Source organism: Seriola aureovittata, chromosome 7 (genome assembly GCF_021018895.1).
Source record: "Seriola aureovittata isolate HTS-2021-v1 ecotype China chromosome 7, ASM2101889v1, whole genome shotgun sequence".
In the NCBI taxonomy this organism is placed as follows: Eukaryota; Metazoa; Chordata; class Actinopteri; order Carangiformes; family Carangidae; genus Seriola; species Seriola aureovittata.
In genome coordinates this window covers 14,367,251-14,384,014 of record NC_079370.1, presented here as the reverse complement: position 1 = coordinate 14,384,014, position 16,764 = coordinate 14,367,251, and the positions used below count along the sequence as shown (strand labels likewise).

The 16,764-nt window shown below is 37.4% G+C and overlaps 2 protein-coding genes and 1 long non-coding RNA gene across 3 annotated transcripts; 2 read left to right on the top strand and 1 right to left on the bottom strand.

Annotated features, from left to right (window-relative positions):
- Positions 1-470: 470 nt before the first annotated feature.
- Positions 471-3,516, top strand: gra (granulito). The gene is made up of 7 exons (XM_056380622.1): positions 471-559; positions 1,590-1,673; positions 1,790-1,848; positions 2,190-2,247; positions 2,427-2,533; positions 2,644-2,696; positions 3,007-3,516. The coding sequence occupies exons 2-7, from the start codon at positions 1,592-1,594 to the stop codon at positions 3,032-3,034; spliced, it is 387 nt and encodes a 128-aa protein (XP_056236597.1). The 5' UTR covers positions 471-559; positions 1,590-1,591; the 3' UTR covers positions 3,035-3,516.
- A 2,320-nt stretch (positions 3,517-5,836) lies between these two features.
- LOC130172157 (uridine phosphorylase 1-like) lies at positions 5,837-11,696 on the top strand. Its single transcript, XM_056380621.1, has 8 exons — positions 5,837-5,975; positions 6,284-6,338; positions 8,542-8,653; positions 8,757-8,915; positions 9,057-9,171; positions 10,302-10,511; positions 10,637-10,783; positions 10,904-11,696. The coding sequence occupies exons 2-8, from the start codon at positions 6,298-6,300 to the stop codon at positions 11,053-11,055; spliced, it is 936 nt and encodes a 311-aa protein (XP_056236596.1). The 5' UTR covers positions 5,837-5,975; positions 6,284-6,297; the 3' UTR covers positions 11,056-11,696.
- Positions 11,697-13,300: 1,604 nt separating this feature from the next.
- On the bottom strand, positions 13,301-16,678 carry LOC130172159 (uncharacterized). Its single transcript, XR_008828233.1, has 2 exons — positions 16,086-16,678; positions 13,301-14,950 (listed from the first exon to the last, which is right to left on the bottom strand). It is a non-coding gene; the product is annotated as an uncharacterized LOC130172159 (long non-coding RNA).
- Positions 16,679-16,764: the final 86 nt, after the last annotated feature.

Sequence of the window (16,764 nt, the reverse complement as noted above, 5' to 3'; positions counted from 1 at the left end):
ATGTCATAAACTTTGAAACTCCAGTATATTAGTTATTGGTACACCATTTGGATTTTACTTTGAACATTTTAACAGCCCCTGAAAGAGCACAGTCTCTGGATTTAAATGGAACATGTGATGAATGAACTCCACAGCAAAGACTTAAGAACCCTATTGAAGAGCTAAATGTATTATAATTATATTGTTACAAATCCTTGGTGTGTGAGAGAGTGACATTTTTTTTAATCAGTTTTCTATTTATTTTCAAATAGGCAAATGCAACTTGGAAGCATTTCTGGCGTTGATTACACACTGTCACTATGACTATTAGGTTATGACAGCCACATTATTTAAATTGTATAGTATCAAATATAAGCCACAGCTATATTGTCTGCTCATTTGTAAGCTATTCCCTTTAAGATCAGGTGAAACTGACATGATCCTGTACATCTACATAAAAAAAATAAAGATTTTATTCTGAAAGTTATGTACCGGAAGTTATGGTTTTGCTTCGACTAGCATGACACCGGTGAGGTGAGCAGACAGAAAACCACGCTGCGGGAATTTGATAAAACCACAGGTGAATAATTAAACATTATATGTCTTGTTTTTAAAGTAAAACGGCGACGATGACAATCCTGAACGTGCCCATATGAGTTATTAGACCAGTATCGCTAGCTAGAATGATCGTTTCTCAATGTTCAAACTTCTGCATAATTATAAAGTTGCATTTGCCAGCAGTCAACGTTAGCTGGTTTACTGTGATTTTGTTGCGTTAATATTGTTAAAGATAGACCGTGTAAGATTTTTATATACAGACACAACCGTTAAATAAGTAAAACAAGTGATGAGCAGTGATTCGTAAACGTTAAACACAACTGCTAATGGTAGCCGCTCGCCGTTATCATGCAGACTACGGTTTACACAGATGTCTGCCATGAAACACGTTACAATGGGCAACAGGAATTTTCCACCTGTTTCCGAAACTGCCTCTACAGTTTAGGTACAAAGAGATTTAGAAATCGTTTTTACTGCTAGTGTTCACATGTTATTAATTTAAGTGAAGTTGATTGTAGTAGATTAACTGTCAGCTAAGATAATAGGACCGAGTTAAGTCGTTTCTGTAATCTTTATAATCCACAATTGCCTACGTTAGCTGTTATGCTACATTCAGACGAGGTCCTCCCAAACCAGCCACTGCAAAGTGTTATTGTGAATATTTTTTTAGTATTTATTTTTTCCAAGGAACTCCATTTTAGAAACTTAAACTTACTTTACTACTACTTTAATTCTTTTAATACTTTATTCTATTTCATACCTGCCTTCTATGAATTAGGAAAGATCATCTGAAGCCTGACATCAAAATAGTAGGCCTAATATATATTTCTCATAATAGTTTGAGTAACAGAATTTTAACTATTCCTAGCATACAACTCATTACAGATTCCCCAATGGTCTGCAAGCCCCACTTTGGAATGCACAAAAAATAATATATTGAAACATTAGTAATGTCTGTCTGTATTAATACAGCACTACTTAATATAAATGTCATGAGTGAGCCTTGTAGAGTGTAGTAGGCTTAAAACATGTATGAACCTTAATGACACCAGACATGGAGGTATCAAGGAGAAGGATCCTCCAGAAACATCTGGAGCCTGCGAGACCCCTGCGTCGCTGCATCCATATTGACATGGGTAAGTAATCTGCACCAGCTGGTCAAACTTGAAGGATCAGAGGTTTCTGTTAATTTATTATTATTGTGTTCATATTTAAGGGAGTGCTTTTAAGAGAATTCTATCACTCCATTTAGAGCCCAAAATAAATGCTGCCACATGTGCACAGGCACTGATGGAGGAAGTGGATCAAGAGGTAAGAAATCCTAAAGAATGTAATATTTTAGGGTTATAACAAACTGTTTTTTTAAATTTTTTTATTATTATTATAGATTATTCTGTCAATTTCTCAGTGTAACATGTCAAACCAGACAACACAAGTTGTGGTCTTCATATTGCTTATTCTGTTACTTTCAAAAGTTAAAACCCCAAAGATAATCAGTTTACAATGATACAAAACAGCAAATCATCACACCTGAAAACACTAAATGGTAATTTTGCTTAAACTTTTCATTAAAATGATATAAATTTTCCTATTAAGTGGCCAATTTAGACAAGATTAAGTTGTTTCAAATTTTCTAATCTTGTGCTTGACAGACAGATATTAGCATAGAGCAGTTCTACAAGATTGTCAACCTCCAAAAACATAACGAAGGTAAGACAAAATGTTTTAATGACACATTGTAATGCTTATGTGTTTACTTCAAGTTGGGAGGTTGTTATTTAGAGTACTGGTGTGACAGATGCCCCTTGTACTGTCAGAGTACCTACTTTTTTCCTTTCATAATGTTGATTTTTAATTTTTAATATATGTATATACATCTATACTTGTAGGCAGAATATCTTACACAAGAGATTTTTTAATTGGGTTGGCAAGTTGTCCTGAGGCCAGGAAGAAGCCGGAATTCTTGCCAGAGCACCCCATAGTCTTAACTGAGGCAGTAAGTTGGCTGTTTTCATTCAGTTTTAATGTGGTATCATCACTAAATGGTCAAAATAGTTATAACTGTGCTGTTTGGATTTAATTGTGTTTTTATACTATCTTTAACAGAGAGATCCTGGGGACCTAAGGCTTCATGAAATGGGTGGTGGAAAAGAGGAGATGTAAGTTTAATCTTTAAACTGTATGTAAACTCAGTTTGAGTTTATCACACCCCATTGATACAGTAGCAAGTGACACAATCTATATAATGATTTGAATTGTGCAGATTACTGTTTGAGAACTACATTATTTTTATGCACAGAACGTATTAGCCCTGGCTCATTACTGGTTGTTCTATCATTGTCTTACTGTATGCTTGACTGTGGGTGTTAGGTGCTTTTTACTTTGTTAAATTCAGTGTGGTATCTTGATAAAGTCACAGACATGAAGAGTAAAAAATAATAATTTTTCAATATTTCTTTCTGTTTTTAGGGCGGCAGTAAGACTTCACTCACCTTAAAAAATTTGCACTGGTGTTCACTGTTTACCCCAAAGAGTGTTTGTTTTTACCTTTTTACTTTTCTTGTTGAATTTTATTTAACTCGTGACATTTATTTTGCATGTTTATTATTTGATAACTATTTGAAGTGAAGTTGCACAAGTCATAATACTAAACACCACTTTATTTGCTTAAGTATGAGTGTTGCACTTTAACTTATATTTTCTGCTGTGTAGGATTTTGGCTACGGTGAAGTATTTATATTGTGTAGAAATGGTCTAAACATAAGATATTAATGGCTACTTTTCAAAAAACTATGGGGGAAAATTGCCCTTTTATGCAGACTCGTCATTACTCATACTGGAATCATAAAAAACACTTCTTAAAGTGACAGTGAACAAAATGATGTTTGCCATCAGCTGGGGTTATATCAGCATTGTGATTTAACATGTCTTTCCAAACATGTTAATTTCTTCTCTCATAAAGGACAGTTTGACTCAACAGTTTGGTGTATTGACATTTTCTTTCTGGCATGTAATTCAAACTTAAAGCTGCAATAATGAACATTTACAATGTATCAAAGGACTGTGTGTCATATGAAAGGTGATGCTCATAGTGACATACCATAGAGAAATGTCACCCAACTCTGCAGCCCCTTCCAGCTGATTGTGTTTGGTTTTGTGGCTTACAACTCTGATCTTATCATCACATCCTCAGCTTGCAGCTGTATGCTACCTTCCTAGCACCATAGGGATAACAAAATTATCTGGTGTATCTGGTGAACATAGGGAAGCATTTAGCTGCTAAAGAGCCAGGTTTTCCCTTGGGTTAGTGGAGATTAAAACATAGGTTAAATGAGGGTAAATAATGGGCTTACTTCATCAGGAAGATATTAACAAGTTGCTGACACTAACAGTTGAAAAAATAAGTTAATACACCTATAATGGTACAGAATCAAACCTTGTATTTTATTTTTTTTACAGTATATGAACTAATGTGGTCTCTCTCAACTGGAATAAAGAAACATTTTCTATTTTTTTTACATCTTGCTCAACATCATCACTATAAATCAATATTTCCACATTTAAGCTTTTCTGTTAAACTTTTTTACCAGGGAGTGAATTAGATACTGTTATGTATTGAAGGCACTCAATATCAAGCGAATATACTTATAATAGTATTCAAGGTTTTTTAGCCTTTAAATACATCCATTAATATAAACATAGTATTGAGTTTTTACAGGCACAGAATAAGATTTAGTACTAAATGAATTAAGGTGAATGTTCCAGTAAGATCTTGTACACCATTTTCACAAAAACACTTGAATTCACCTATGGGGTAGAACAGTGAACTCTGCAAGGAAATATGATGAGTAATCTCAGACTAATCACTCAGGAACATTAGGGTTATCATTCTTTTAGGTTTGAGAAGTATGTGGTTATCACCACCGTGATCGAAATACAGGGTATCTGCAGGTTTTGAAAAGTCTTGAAAAAGCACTGAATTCTATTCCCTCAAAATAAGGCCTTAGAAGGCATTGCATTTCATTTCAATTACAAATGTTTTCAATATTCAATATACAGTATATGCTGTAGACAGTAACTTGAGGCTGTCGAGAGACAAAGTAGGAAGCGATCGGCTCATAATGGAGTGATGAGTTTAGCAAAAACTTAAAATGAACAAATTTGTTATTTATATTTAATTGGTTGATCCATCAATCAATTTTCTATAGCTTATTTGGGACCAGTCATGCACAGTTGAGACAGTGCACACATAAAAGTAAAAGGCCCCCCACCCCTCCGATATAGCTCTGACAAATAAGACCACAGACGCCCATTTGGTAAGACTGTGTCCCAGGGTCCACCATCAGATAAGATTTTTGCTTTTACATATTTTGTTACAAAAAGTTTCAAACCCATGACCAAAATGCATTCTGCTATTGCGTTACTTATGGGTGAAATTATAGCGAAAATAAGTTATTCCTCTTTTTGCTTGGGACTCCCATTAACCCCCTTAAGGACCTCTGGGTGTCCCCAGACCCCACTTTGAGAACCACTGCTATATAGAACCTGCAGACTGAGTAGTTAGTCTTTGTGTGTCTGTGTTCATTTTAAATATCTTTGTGGTTGTTTTGTGTCTATTTGTGGACATTTTGTCTCTGCACTGGTTTAGAGTGTCTTTGTGCTGGTTTGTGTTTTTGTGGACGTTTTGCCTCTCTTTGTGGTTGTTTTTTTGTCTCCGTGGTCGTTGTTGTGCTTTTTTTTTTTTTTTTTTTAAATCTCTTTGGGTGTTTCTAGTCTCTTAACTGAACTCTGTGACATTCAAACAAGAAATGTAAGAAGCTGCTTCACACAGAGGCTCCAGGGACCCTTGACCCTATGCCCCGTATGTATGTTCAGTAGGCTAATCCTTACATGCATGGTTCCAGGTCCTGTTAATTGATTATTATTATATGTGACAAGGAATTATTGTGATATTCAACTGGGATGTACATACAGAAATACATTTTGATAAATGTACAGTATACGTGTAGCCTTATGTTTGTTTTCCATCCATGAAATAGCACCTTTGACCTTGGATTGCATTCTGTGCGATTTTGAAAAGGCCTTTAATTTAATTTGGTGCACACTGCAAAAACCCGGAAATACAATCAAACTATTTTTATGAAGCTGCCTGGGATCAGTTGGAAACATGAGGTTCATAACACGCTGTGGTTATTCCCTCAGCTGACATCACTGAGCGTGGATATTGCACATCTGCTGTTTCGTCACCTTTGTTCGTGACCGAGGCAGAGTAGTCTACATCCTGCATTCCATACTGGGATAGTTATGACGCTTGTGACGTGCCCGACGTAACTTCAGCGTGGGCTGGATCCTCGCGTTGCGGTGTCGACGATGTCCAGAAGGCGAAATTAATTTGTGGGAAGCGGAGGAAAGGACAGTCTAGCAGCAACATACCAAAGGTGAGTGTCTGCCTGTTGTCTGTATTATAGCTTTTTACAGTCCTTTTGGTTTATCTCTAATATGAAGATGTAGCTAATTGTCTCTTTTTTCCCCCTGCTGTGAACGTCAGTGCTGTGTGCTGCGATGTCTGATTATATGCTGGGGTGTTAAATGTGAAAAATGTGTCTTAATTGTGATAATTGAGTTAAAGGTGAGGCTAATTCCTTACCAAGTTTACGGTTAAGCATACACCCCAGTTTGTTTTAGCATTCAGGTGTTAGAGGTTGGTTTTGTTCCTGGTAACTGAATACATTTTTTTCGGACACAGCTGTTTTCAGGAAGATGGATTCAAAGGACGACAAGCCAAACGTGTCATGCAGCAGGTGAGAAGTTCCAGTCCAGTCCTGAATTCATGTCCTAACGTTTTTGTTGTGTTCTCTGGCAGATGTATGGCGCTATTTGTTTAAGTACCGGAGCGCACCTATGACACGCGCGCATGCATGCACGTGCACGGTTAAGTTGTGGCACGTTTCGACGGTTATGTAGCCATTGTTGCTACGATGGCAATTAAGGTTACACCCTGGGTTACACTCACAGCAGGTCACTAGCATAAGAAATGATAATCAATGGGGTAAATAGTAAAGAGCTTTTGTTACAGTTCAGTTTATATTCGCCCAGTTTAACCTCCTCACAGTTACTTTCCCAGCTATCATGAACAGGGCTGAGTGCCACTACACACTCATACACACTGTAACTAATAAGTCTTGCACTCCAAGGGAGTTACACGTTCCAAAGTTTACACACGTTATTATTTTCATTTCAAACAATTAACCTCCTTAAACCTGTCCTGAAGGCTTTGTCCAAGTTACTGATTGGTGGAGGAAGCAAGCAGATAAACAAAAGAACAAAACAAACAAACAACAATAAAGAAAACTAGTCCACCCCGAGCAAACAACAAAAATAGTTCCATGACAAGAGCAGCTAATGGACCACTTATTCTATCTAGGGAAATAAATATTGAAAATCTCAAAAACACTTTATCATACAAATATTGAAATGTAAAATACTATATGGCAGAACTTTAAAACATTTGGTACGTTGATCTTCTTCCCTACAGGGCAACGGGTCTGTAATACAAGAAAACATTAAGTGTCACACAAATTCATACCCGACAGCATAAAACACACACAGAAAACAGTGTTAGACCTACTAGTTGTTCCTGCACTCTTGTCTCCACTGCACACCAGCATGGAATGAGCCTGAACCACCATCACCACTTTTTTTTTTACTCGGGGCCACCTGCCACATTTACATACAATAGTTAGCTATAACTGACCACACAATCAAATGTTAGATCGACTTTTGGAATCAGCCAACCATTAGCTAAGTAGTATTAGACCATACCATGGATGTAGCAGGTTGTAAATAGTGTGGCATTAAAGGGGACCTATTATGCTCACATCCAGATCTATAATTTTATTCTGGGACTTCACTAGAGTAACTTTACATGATCCACTCAAACTGCCTGTTATGCAGCCATCAGTTAAGCCTCTGACTGAAACAGGCAGTATCACTTCAGGAAGCTTGCTTAAGGGCGGCATCTAGCGCTTTTTAGCACCCTGTCATCCTCTTCCCAGTCTGAAAGTAAACTGTAAAACTGAGTAACAAGTAACTAAAACTAAAAAACATAACTTGATTGATTGAAAATGGCAACTTGTCAATGTACATGTTCAAGCCCGAATCCGAAGAGAGTGGACAGCATGAACAGCCGCAGGAACAAAGATTACAGCAGGATGTCTCTGTTCAATAATATTACACCCATTACCTGATAATTGTGTGACATAATGTTGGATTTAGTTTTTTAATCGCAGTCCATACATAAAACCTTTCCGTGGGGAAATGTGCGGAAGTGCCTACTGAAGTGGAAAATGTCTGCTGTAAGGAAATATCACAGCTAATGCTGCTAGTAAAATGTTATTCTACTGTCACCAAACGACGCTCTCATAACACCTACTAACTTAATCCAGCATAATGTTTTCATTACATATGAACTTGGAGAGGTCATAAGGTTGTGAAATTTCTACAGGGCACCAACAGACTAAATTAATGGTACTTAAAAGTAATAAAACAGTAATCAAATGTAATAAGTTACATTAGTTTGATCAAGTAATTAAAACAGGTACATGACTTATCACATTTTAAACAGGGTAATTAGTAATTGGTAACCTATTAGATTTCAGAAGTAACCTTCCCATCACTGCTTTAATGAAGGCAGGGTTTAGTGCAGGGCTGTTGTATTAGAATGCTTTCGTTTAAGCTCGCCATACTTGATAAACTGGCACCTGAGTAGTAGAAAGTAGCCCTGATGAAAACTTTTCACATCAACGTCTATGGGTTTTCAAATGTAATGTTTCGGCTGTGAGTGTCACAAAAGCAATTCCCGCCTCCACTGTACTTGGGTGGCTACAAGAGAGCCCTCAAGAGACAAATGACTCAAACCTTAAAAGATAATACTGAAAGTAACTGCATGGCTAGATAAGACTAGAACTGACCCTTTAATATCTGTTCTTTTTCCCCTTTTTAAAGCCGTGTTTGTGTGCACAACCCACACCTGGATACACTGAAAGATGACATCCTCTACCACTTCAGTCTCGGAACAGGAACTCACAACCTACCAGCTATGTTTGGTGATGTCAAAGTAATGATTTTTATGGCACTCATTTGTGGAAAAAAAATCACCTCCATAATCATTAATTTTTTTAGCAAATATTTATGTTTTTCTTGTGTGTGTTTTCTTTTAGTTTGTGTGTGTTGGGGGCAGCCCCTGGAGAATGAAATCATTCACTGAGTACATTGCTGCTGAGCTCAGTATGGAAGACCCCAAATCGGAGTACCCAAATATCTGTGCTGGAACAGACCGCTATGCCATGTACAAAATTGGCCCTGTACTCTCCGTCAGTGTATGTATGAACAAACACCTCAAGATAATTTTATTATTTGTTGTAAACAAATGCTATTCTACTGATACACAACAAATACAGGTCAAATTTCTGCGTGCTTTGTATCCTCCAATTAAAAAAAACTGTCTGCTTTATTTTCAGCATGGCATGGGTATCCCATCTATTGCCATAATGTTGCATGAGTTAATAAAACTCCTCCATCATGCACGTTGCACAGATGTTACAATTATACGCATTGGGACATCAGGTGGAATTGGTAAGTTTGTTATTTGGAAATATTATTTGTTATGTAAATGCCTTATGATACATCTGATTTCACATTTGTTGCATTATCAAATCACACAGTTAATGTCAGAAGATTACATAAATCTTAGTAAAATACATTTAAACTCAGTTTTGCACTAATCCTGACATTTAATCCTAATAAACACTGCCTGTCTGAGGCCAGTTGGGGTCACAACTTCCTTTTAACAATGTGAAAAGTCAATAATAGTATAGAGAATGATTTATTGTTGGTCTCCTTGCTCAAACACACACACGCTTTCAGTTATGCACACAAATTTTCAATTGAATTGAAGTCAGGGCTTTGTGATGGCCACTCCAATACCTTGCATACTATTTTTTTCTGACATCTTGGCTTTTGATTCTCCCATGATGTCAAGCAAAGAGGCACCAAGTTTGAAGGTAGGCTGTAAAATCAGAAGCTTCTAAAGCAATGACACCATTAGCTGGAATTTTCCAAGCAGTTTCAAGGCACACTCAACTTTGAGTATGTAAACTTCTGACCCACTGGAATTGTGATATAGTGAATTAAAAACAAAACAATCTGTAAACAATTGTTGGAAATTAGTTACCGACTTGATCTCCTTACCATTTGATAACATGAAATCTACGAGGAAATTACGTGATTTGCCTTAGACTCTTTGTGTGGTCACATGTCCTTGCCATGAGATGTGTTAGTTATTGTGGTCATTTATGACAGTTGAGTTCTTGGTTTGTTCATAAAGACACATTTTCTTATTTTGACCACAAGAGGGAGCCCCCCTAAGGGAAGTGTTGTCCGATATGGCTTTTGTAAATAGTTGCTTTTACATAATGTTATTTCTCCAGTTTTTTTTTTTTTAAACTTTTATTTAAGTTAGTCACTGAAATTCTTTATGATGAAGTATGTTATAAATCTTGAATGAAATATCCTATAAATAAGTGGAATAAGTGTTTAGGAATAAATGTTTAATTTGAAAATGCACATGATGCTGACTCAACTTAATATAGTCTTTATCAGTACATTATGTCATCAGAACATGTATGAGAGATGTGTTTTAATTTATGCTTTCTGTATTTTTAGTCTAGAAATTGTGTATCTCAGTTACCATTCTTGGTTTTTAGGGCTTGATCCTGGCACTGTTGTTGTTACCAAACAGTCTGTGGATGCAACCTTCCTGCCCAAGTTTGAGCAGGTGATCCTGGGGAGGACGGTGGTGCGCAATACTGATCTGGACCAAAGCCTGGCTGAGGAGCTGTTGCAGTGCAGCAAAGAGCTGGACCAGTTTGAGACAGTGATAGGCAACACCATGTGTACACTGGATTTCTATGAAGGTATGTTTTGCTGCATCGATATGTTAATGACTTTGTTCACACACATGTACAATGGTTCAGCTGTAATGTGCATCTCTTGCTATCCTCCTGTCTACCTACTCCATCCTCCGTCATCAATCACCCAGGGCAAGCCCGTTTGGATGGTGCTTTCTGCTCCTACACTGAGAAGGATAAACAGGACTACCTCAACAAAGCCAAAGATGCAGGGGTCTGTAATATTGAAATGGAATCATCAGCTTTTGCGGCTATGTGCAAGCTGAGTGGTCTACGAGGTAAGAAAGATGCAATATCAGCATTATGTCATAGCTGGCAATTTTTTCAGTGTCGTAAAATGCACAATTTTGTCTTCAAACGTTACTCAGTTTCCATCATTCATTTGTTGTTGCATAAAGCGGCAGTTGTTTGCGTGACGTTACTGGATCGGCTGAAGGGGGATCAGCTGAGCAGCTCTCACGAACTTCTTCACAGTTACGGACAACGTCCTCAGATACTGGTTGGCTACTATATTCAGAAGCAGCTGAAAGCCAAAGCAGCAGGTAAATAAGAGTAAAAGTCATACACTGTTACACTGGGATTTTCTCTTGACACTGAAAACATAATGCAAAGCAATAACTGAGCTTTAAACATTTTTTGTATACATGTATTCCTGCTCACCAGTAGCCATACCTTAAATGTGTACAGAATAATCACTGAATTTTTAAATTATGCACTGCCTTCTGCCTAATTCTGCTAATCCTATCATCCATGTCACCATGACAATAAAATGTCAAGGACTGAGTTTCAATTTAGCTTTCTCTTGTATTTTTCTTTAACCATTTAACTCAGCTTTGAATGTAACATAGAAGCCTATGGTGATCAAATGTCTTATGGCTGCCTCTGTTTTATACAGCATATAAAGTTCCTTATCTGTAAAACTTGAACCAGAATCACCATACTCTCATTATTGAAATGTTCCTTGTTTCATTCATGCTCACAAAATACCCATGACATAAGTGTGTCCTTGTGATGTCATTGGTTGTTGCAAAACTCTACAAACATGTATATGGAGTATTTTTTTTATGCAGAATGTATTTTAGGTTGTTTTTTTAAGATTAGATTTCCGTAATGTTTGTAGAAGTTTTATTCAGAACCTAGAAACTGTAACAATTCCACTCAATGTCTAATAAAGCCTCATGCCATCTGAAATTGTTTCGCTCTGACATGTTTGAAGCTGGAGGATTTTCTGCTGTATGAGCTGTTTGTAATTGTAGATCTGATGAAGCCCACTATAATGAGGACCAGCATCCTTAATGAAAATGAAGTTCCTGATGATCTATACGGAATCATTCATTTGGCTGATAAACATTTACCATCTGTCTTTAGATCAGCTAATTTGATTAACCTTTTTAGTTTTAATACAGATATTTCAATCACATTATTATAGGTCTGGATACAACAAATATGGCAATACATTATTAGGCAAGTAAACCTACTCCAAGTCAAATTAAATCAAATAATAATTAATAATAGTTCAATACTTTTCATTAACTACTTCATCAGATCTCCTCGTTGTAGGTGTCTGTCATCCCTTTACACTCTTTAAATCTCGTCACACCCAATCTGCATGAGACGCCATCAAGAATACCTTCTATAGGAGCTTTCTTGCTGGGCGAACAATTAAGTACATACTGTACACAGATTTAGCTCACTTTATATGCATGACATATTTAAAAAGTGCTCTGTTGTAAATAAAATATTTATTTAATATTTGTAAACTTTGCTGTTCTATTTTTCTAATGATGTTAGTAAAAGCATTCACATAAGGAGATTCTCTTTTTTATTAAACTAATAGACTATGTAGCGTGAGTGATTACCTGTTTTTGTGTCTCTGCATATTATGCCCTCACTGCTTCCCCAACGCAACTAGACTCCCCAGTAAAGACTTGCAAGAGTCTGGCTTCCTTTAAAGATGTTTACTTGTTCCTCAATGGCAGATTGAAAACTGGAACAGATAATACATTCTACATTTGATGGATACTGATTGACAATTGAGGCCCTAAATTTAACCACAATAAAATACGCCACCTAATGATTCTGCTTTGGGATACTTCAGTTTTTGTTTTTAATTTTTAAAACCACATTAAATAATGTGACAGAATTTGTACCAAAAAAAATCAATCATCTGTAAAAACAAAGGGTCATAATAACATCTTTAGAAATAAGTGTTAGCCTAAATTTCATTTACTTTTAACACACAAGCTCAATTATGTTCATCAACTACAATTGTACAATTGTCTAAGCCCCAAATGCACTGGTGGACCTGTAAAAATTCACTGAAGGATACTGTTCCTTAGCTAGAGCTGAGAAAGTTAGGACTATGAACAGGTTTTCTAGGCAGGCCTCAGCATGCTCTGTCTGTGTCTTTTGTTTTTATACATTTTAAGTAGTAGTAATAGTTATATGTTTGTCAAAGGCCTGTTGCCTGCATTTGACATTTTGTTTGTGCATCACCGGTGTCAGCTCAGTAAAATATGAACATTGTCTAGTAGTGACTTGAAGTGTTTTTATTAGTATGAACTTCTTTGTGATTATTTAAATTTACATATTTATCCAACGTTTTGATTTTTTAGATGGAATAACACAATAATGGAATAACATTTAAACAAACTGGGGTGTATGTGTTTGTATTTTTATCATTGTTTAAAGATTGAGGCAGCCAGCAGTTGACTGTTACATGAGTAACAAAGCTAAAAAAAAAAATTAAGAAAAAGAAGTAAGGGGAAAATAAGAATACTGAACACAGAACTGAATCATGTGAAATGCTGCTTTAATATCTCTTTTACATGCTCGAAGAATACTTACACACTACAGTTATTAGCAAGTCTTTTCTTTTACTAAAAGTTTTATACACTTGACCCCACCCTTTGGCATAGATACAGGAACTAAACTAAACCAAATATTGCCCAACAGATCCCTCCTACCAGACCACTGCTGCCCAAAAACAACTGACACTCACATTCACAGTCATCAGCAAATTTGTTCTGTTCAACATGAGGAAAAGTCCCTGCCAAAACTTTCTTGGCTCATAAATATCAGTAAACACTCCTTATCAGATGTTTCCCCTATCAAAGTCTACTTCCAGCCACAGCTAATATGTGAGATATTGAAATCAGTACATAATAAAAACACTTAATCATAATATTCCACAAATTCTAGAAATGCTTGCTACTCCTTGATTCAGTAGTAATATGCTAACAAAATAAGCTGATGCAGATCTGCCCTCAATCACCATAAAAAAAATAAAAAAATAAAAAAATAACATATCCGTGCCAGTTTTGGTCCATTGTGCCAAAGGACACTGGTCGAAGTCTAAAGTGTGGCTATATGTCTGAAGTGACCGCTGAACTGATCTGCTGATCTGTTTGAGAGTGACACAAGATCTGACCAGCACAAAGGAGACCTGAACATTCCCCTGCTGTTCCTGCTGGACTAAGACTTTGGCCCTGGTGGAAAAGGGGATTATATATCCAATAGGATCATACTGGCCCACAAGAATGCAATAGATGTTGCGCATCGACACATCTTGGAGGCGGGATGGGCTGTGAAGGTACTGAAGGGTGTCTGGTGAACAATGCCAGGTTAATCCAAGGGCATGGTCTTTAGGGTCTATTGGGACTCTTGAGTTCCTCAACTCTGTTGGAAGGTGGCCAACCACTGAAGCAACATTACCGCCCCACTGTCTTATTTCAAAACCACCTGATGCCAGCAGTTCTCCCAACTTGTGCACCCAGAGTCTGGCTTCCTGTGGGGAGGATGTGCTCAGCAGGCAATTATCAACAAAGAAGTTTTTCTGCACGGCGTGATGAAAACTGACCCCTTGTTCACTGCGGTTGAGCACGTGCCTCTGCAAGGCAAAGGTGGCGCAGCAGGGACTGCATACGTCGTTCCAAATGGGAGGACACACCATTCATAAACCTACGGTGGCTTCTCTTAGAGGAGATCTCGCCACACGAGCTGCAGTAGGGGTTGACCGCTGGAGAGTGGACAGACTTGGTGCAACATCTGTTTTATATCTCAACTGATAGCCACAGGATGTTTCCAAAAATGAACAAGAACTCCTAAGAGTGGGGATCCTAATGTGGATCCTGGCAACAGATAGTTCAGTCCATCATAACTAAAGAGCAGTGAAACACAATTCTGTCTTTCAAGTTCGAACTGTAGCTGGGACTCCTGGTGGGCTGAGGCGTACTGGCTCGTTGGGAATGATCAGGTCTGGGTGATCTGAGCCAATGACCAGTCTGTGACAGACCTTGTGAAAAGAAGGTATTGGCAGTGTGCAGCTCCACCACACTATCATCCAAAGCCCACTTATCTCCTGCTCGAACGGGGAGCGATTTCTCCAGGGTCTCAGTTTCCTTTACAGCAAGCTGGTGGGTCCACCTTTACCTTCTGTCCAGAGCCTGTAATACATTGGTATAAGGGGTGGACTCAGCATGGGGAAGGAGAAGCTGTTAGGTGTTTGGGGCCTTTGCATGCTTCAGCAGTATTGCATACCTATACTGTTCTGTGGTGGAATTTTTTTTTTGCTGTCACACTTTTTTCATTTTCAGTTTCATTTTGAGTTTTACTGCAAGTGGGTGGAACCTTTACACAGAGTTCATGTATCAGACTGTGAACCGCTTCCTCTTATCTCAACGAAACTTTTGCAGATTCCCTTTTAATTTGTTAAAAAAAGCACTTCCATATATAGTATAAACAAGAACATTATTTTATAGCACTGCTGATCATAGACTTTTAACTGCTGATCATAGTGTTTTTCCACATCACTTTTGAGCATTTAAATGCTCACTCAAAATCAGAAAAAACATGACTCAATCAAGGAAACTTTAAGTTAAGAAATAAAAGGGAAGACTGGCATCATAACAACACATATGAAAAATCAAATTAATAAATGCCTGTAAATGATATCGCTAAATACTGTTTTTATGCTAGGTGCTAGCTGAGCAAGCTCATAAAATCAACCTTAAACTTCAATATCAAAAAAGAATAACATTTTTGTGATACTTTTGTTCATACACACACTGATGGAGAGTACAGGGCCAACTTTGTACATGACATAGCAATCTATGTCAGCACAAATATTTGAGTACTCTGATTTGGGGTCTTCCATACTGAGCTCAGCAGCAATGTACTCTGAATGATTTCATTCTCCAGGGGCTGCCCCCAACACACACACAAACTAAAAGAAAACCCACACAAGAAAAACATAACATATGTATAAATGTATAAATAAAAATGTTAAAATTACATTCTTATTTACTTTGCCACATTAAAATCAATCACCCTTACAGGACTAAAGCTTTCTGTATACTTGACAGTTAAACCGAACAGGGTTGTATCAAATCATTAACAGGTTATAAAACAATGTCTTGACTTTCAGGGAGAAGGTTAATGTTCTCTTATTCTGACACAGTCAGTAGTTTTCTCATTTAAAAATTAACCAAAGAACATAATGCGAGGAGAGCTTATAGAAAACGTATGTTCTCAAATAAATATTTTATGACACGCATTCAGAATTTGACCTGAACTTCTCACCTGCAGCATGACACAGTTGGTTTGTTGTCCTTTGAAACGATCATCATTAAAAGTAGATAACAGCTGTGAATTTTATTGAGTGACCAGGATCAAAACCAACCTCTAACAACACCTGAACGTTAAAACCAACTGTGGTGTGTGCTTAATCTTACTTGCCAGATGGGCTGGGCGAGTTGTTGCTGGCTGGTGACAGGGTCGATTAACACAATCATTTTATAAAGAGATCATGGAGGCTGTCACGTGAAGTTCGGTAAATAAACTCTACTACTACTCTGATGACTTTTATTCAACATCAACTCCACATGAGCATTAGGCTATTGGGGCCAGTAGCTCAATTTGAAAAGAAAAAAAATGATAAAGAGGGCGAGAGACAGAGAGGGAGAGAGAGATATGGCTATGTGTGGTAATCAGCCCAGTGGAACATGCCGTGTGGCCCTCCGTGGTTCTCCCTTACGTCTGTCGCCTCAGCAAACTACATTCATTGTTTGTCCGCCTGCTTACAGTTTGTGTGTATCTTATAATAGTTTTAACATTGAGACAGCCAGCAGTTGACTGCTGCTGATTGGTTTTACATGAAACACACAGAACAAGAAACTGGCTTGTGATAAAATCTGCTTTAATGCTTTGTAAAGAGAGAATTCTGAACCCAGAGCTGATTCGGGTGAAATGCTGCTTTAAT

Bases quoted from the DNA above. Each gene is read 5' to 3' on its own strand.
- LOC130172157 (XM_056380621.1), top strand. From the start codon at position 6,298: ATGGATTCAAAGGACGACAAGCCAAACGTGTCATGCAGCAG. The intron at 6,339-8,541 runs GTGAGAAGTTCC...CCCTTTTTAAAG, and splicing joins CCAAACGTGTCATGCAGCAG to CCGTGTTTGTGTGCACAACC. The intron at 8,916-9,056 runs GTATGTATGAAC...CTTTATTTTCAG, and splicing joins GCCCTGTACTCTCCGTCAGT to CATGGCATGGGTATCCCATC.
- gra (XM_056380622.1), top strand. From the start codon at position 1,592: ATGGAGGTATCAAGGAGAAGGATCCTCCAGAAACATCTGGAGCCTGCG. The intron at 1,674-1,789 runs GTAAGTAATCTG...CACTCCATTTAG, and splicing joins CTGCATCCATATTGACATGG to AGCCCAAAATAAATGCTGCC. The intron at 2,248-2,426 runs GTAAGACAAAAT...CTATACTTGTAG, and splicing joins CCTCCAAAAACATAACGAAG to GCAGAATATCTTACACAAGA.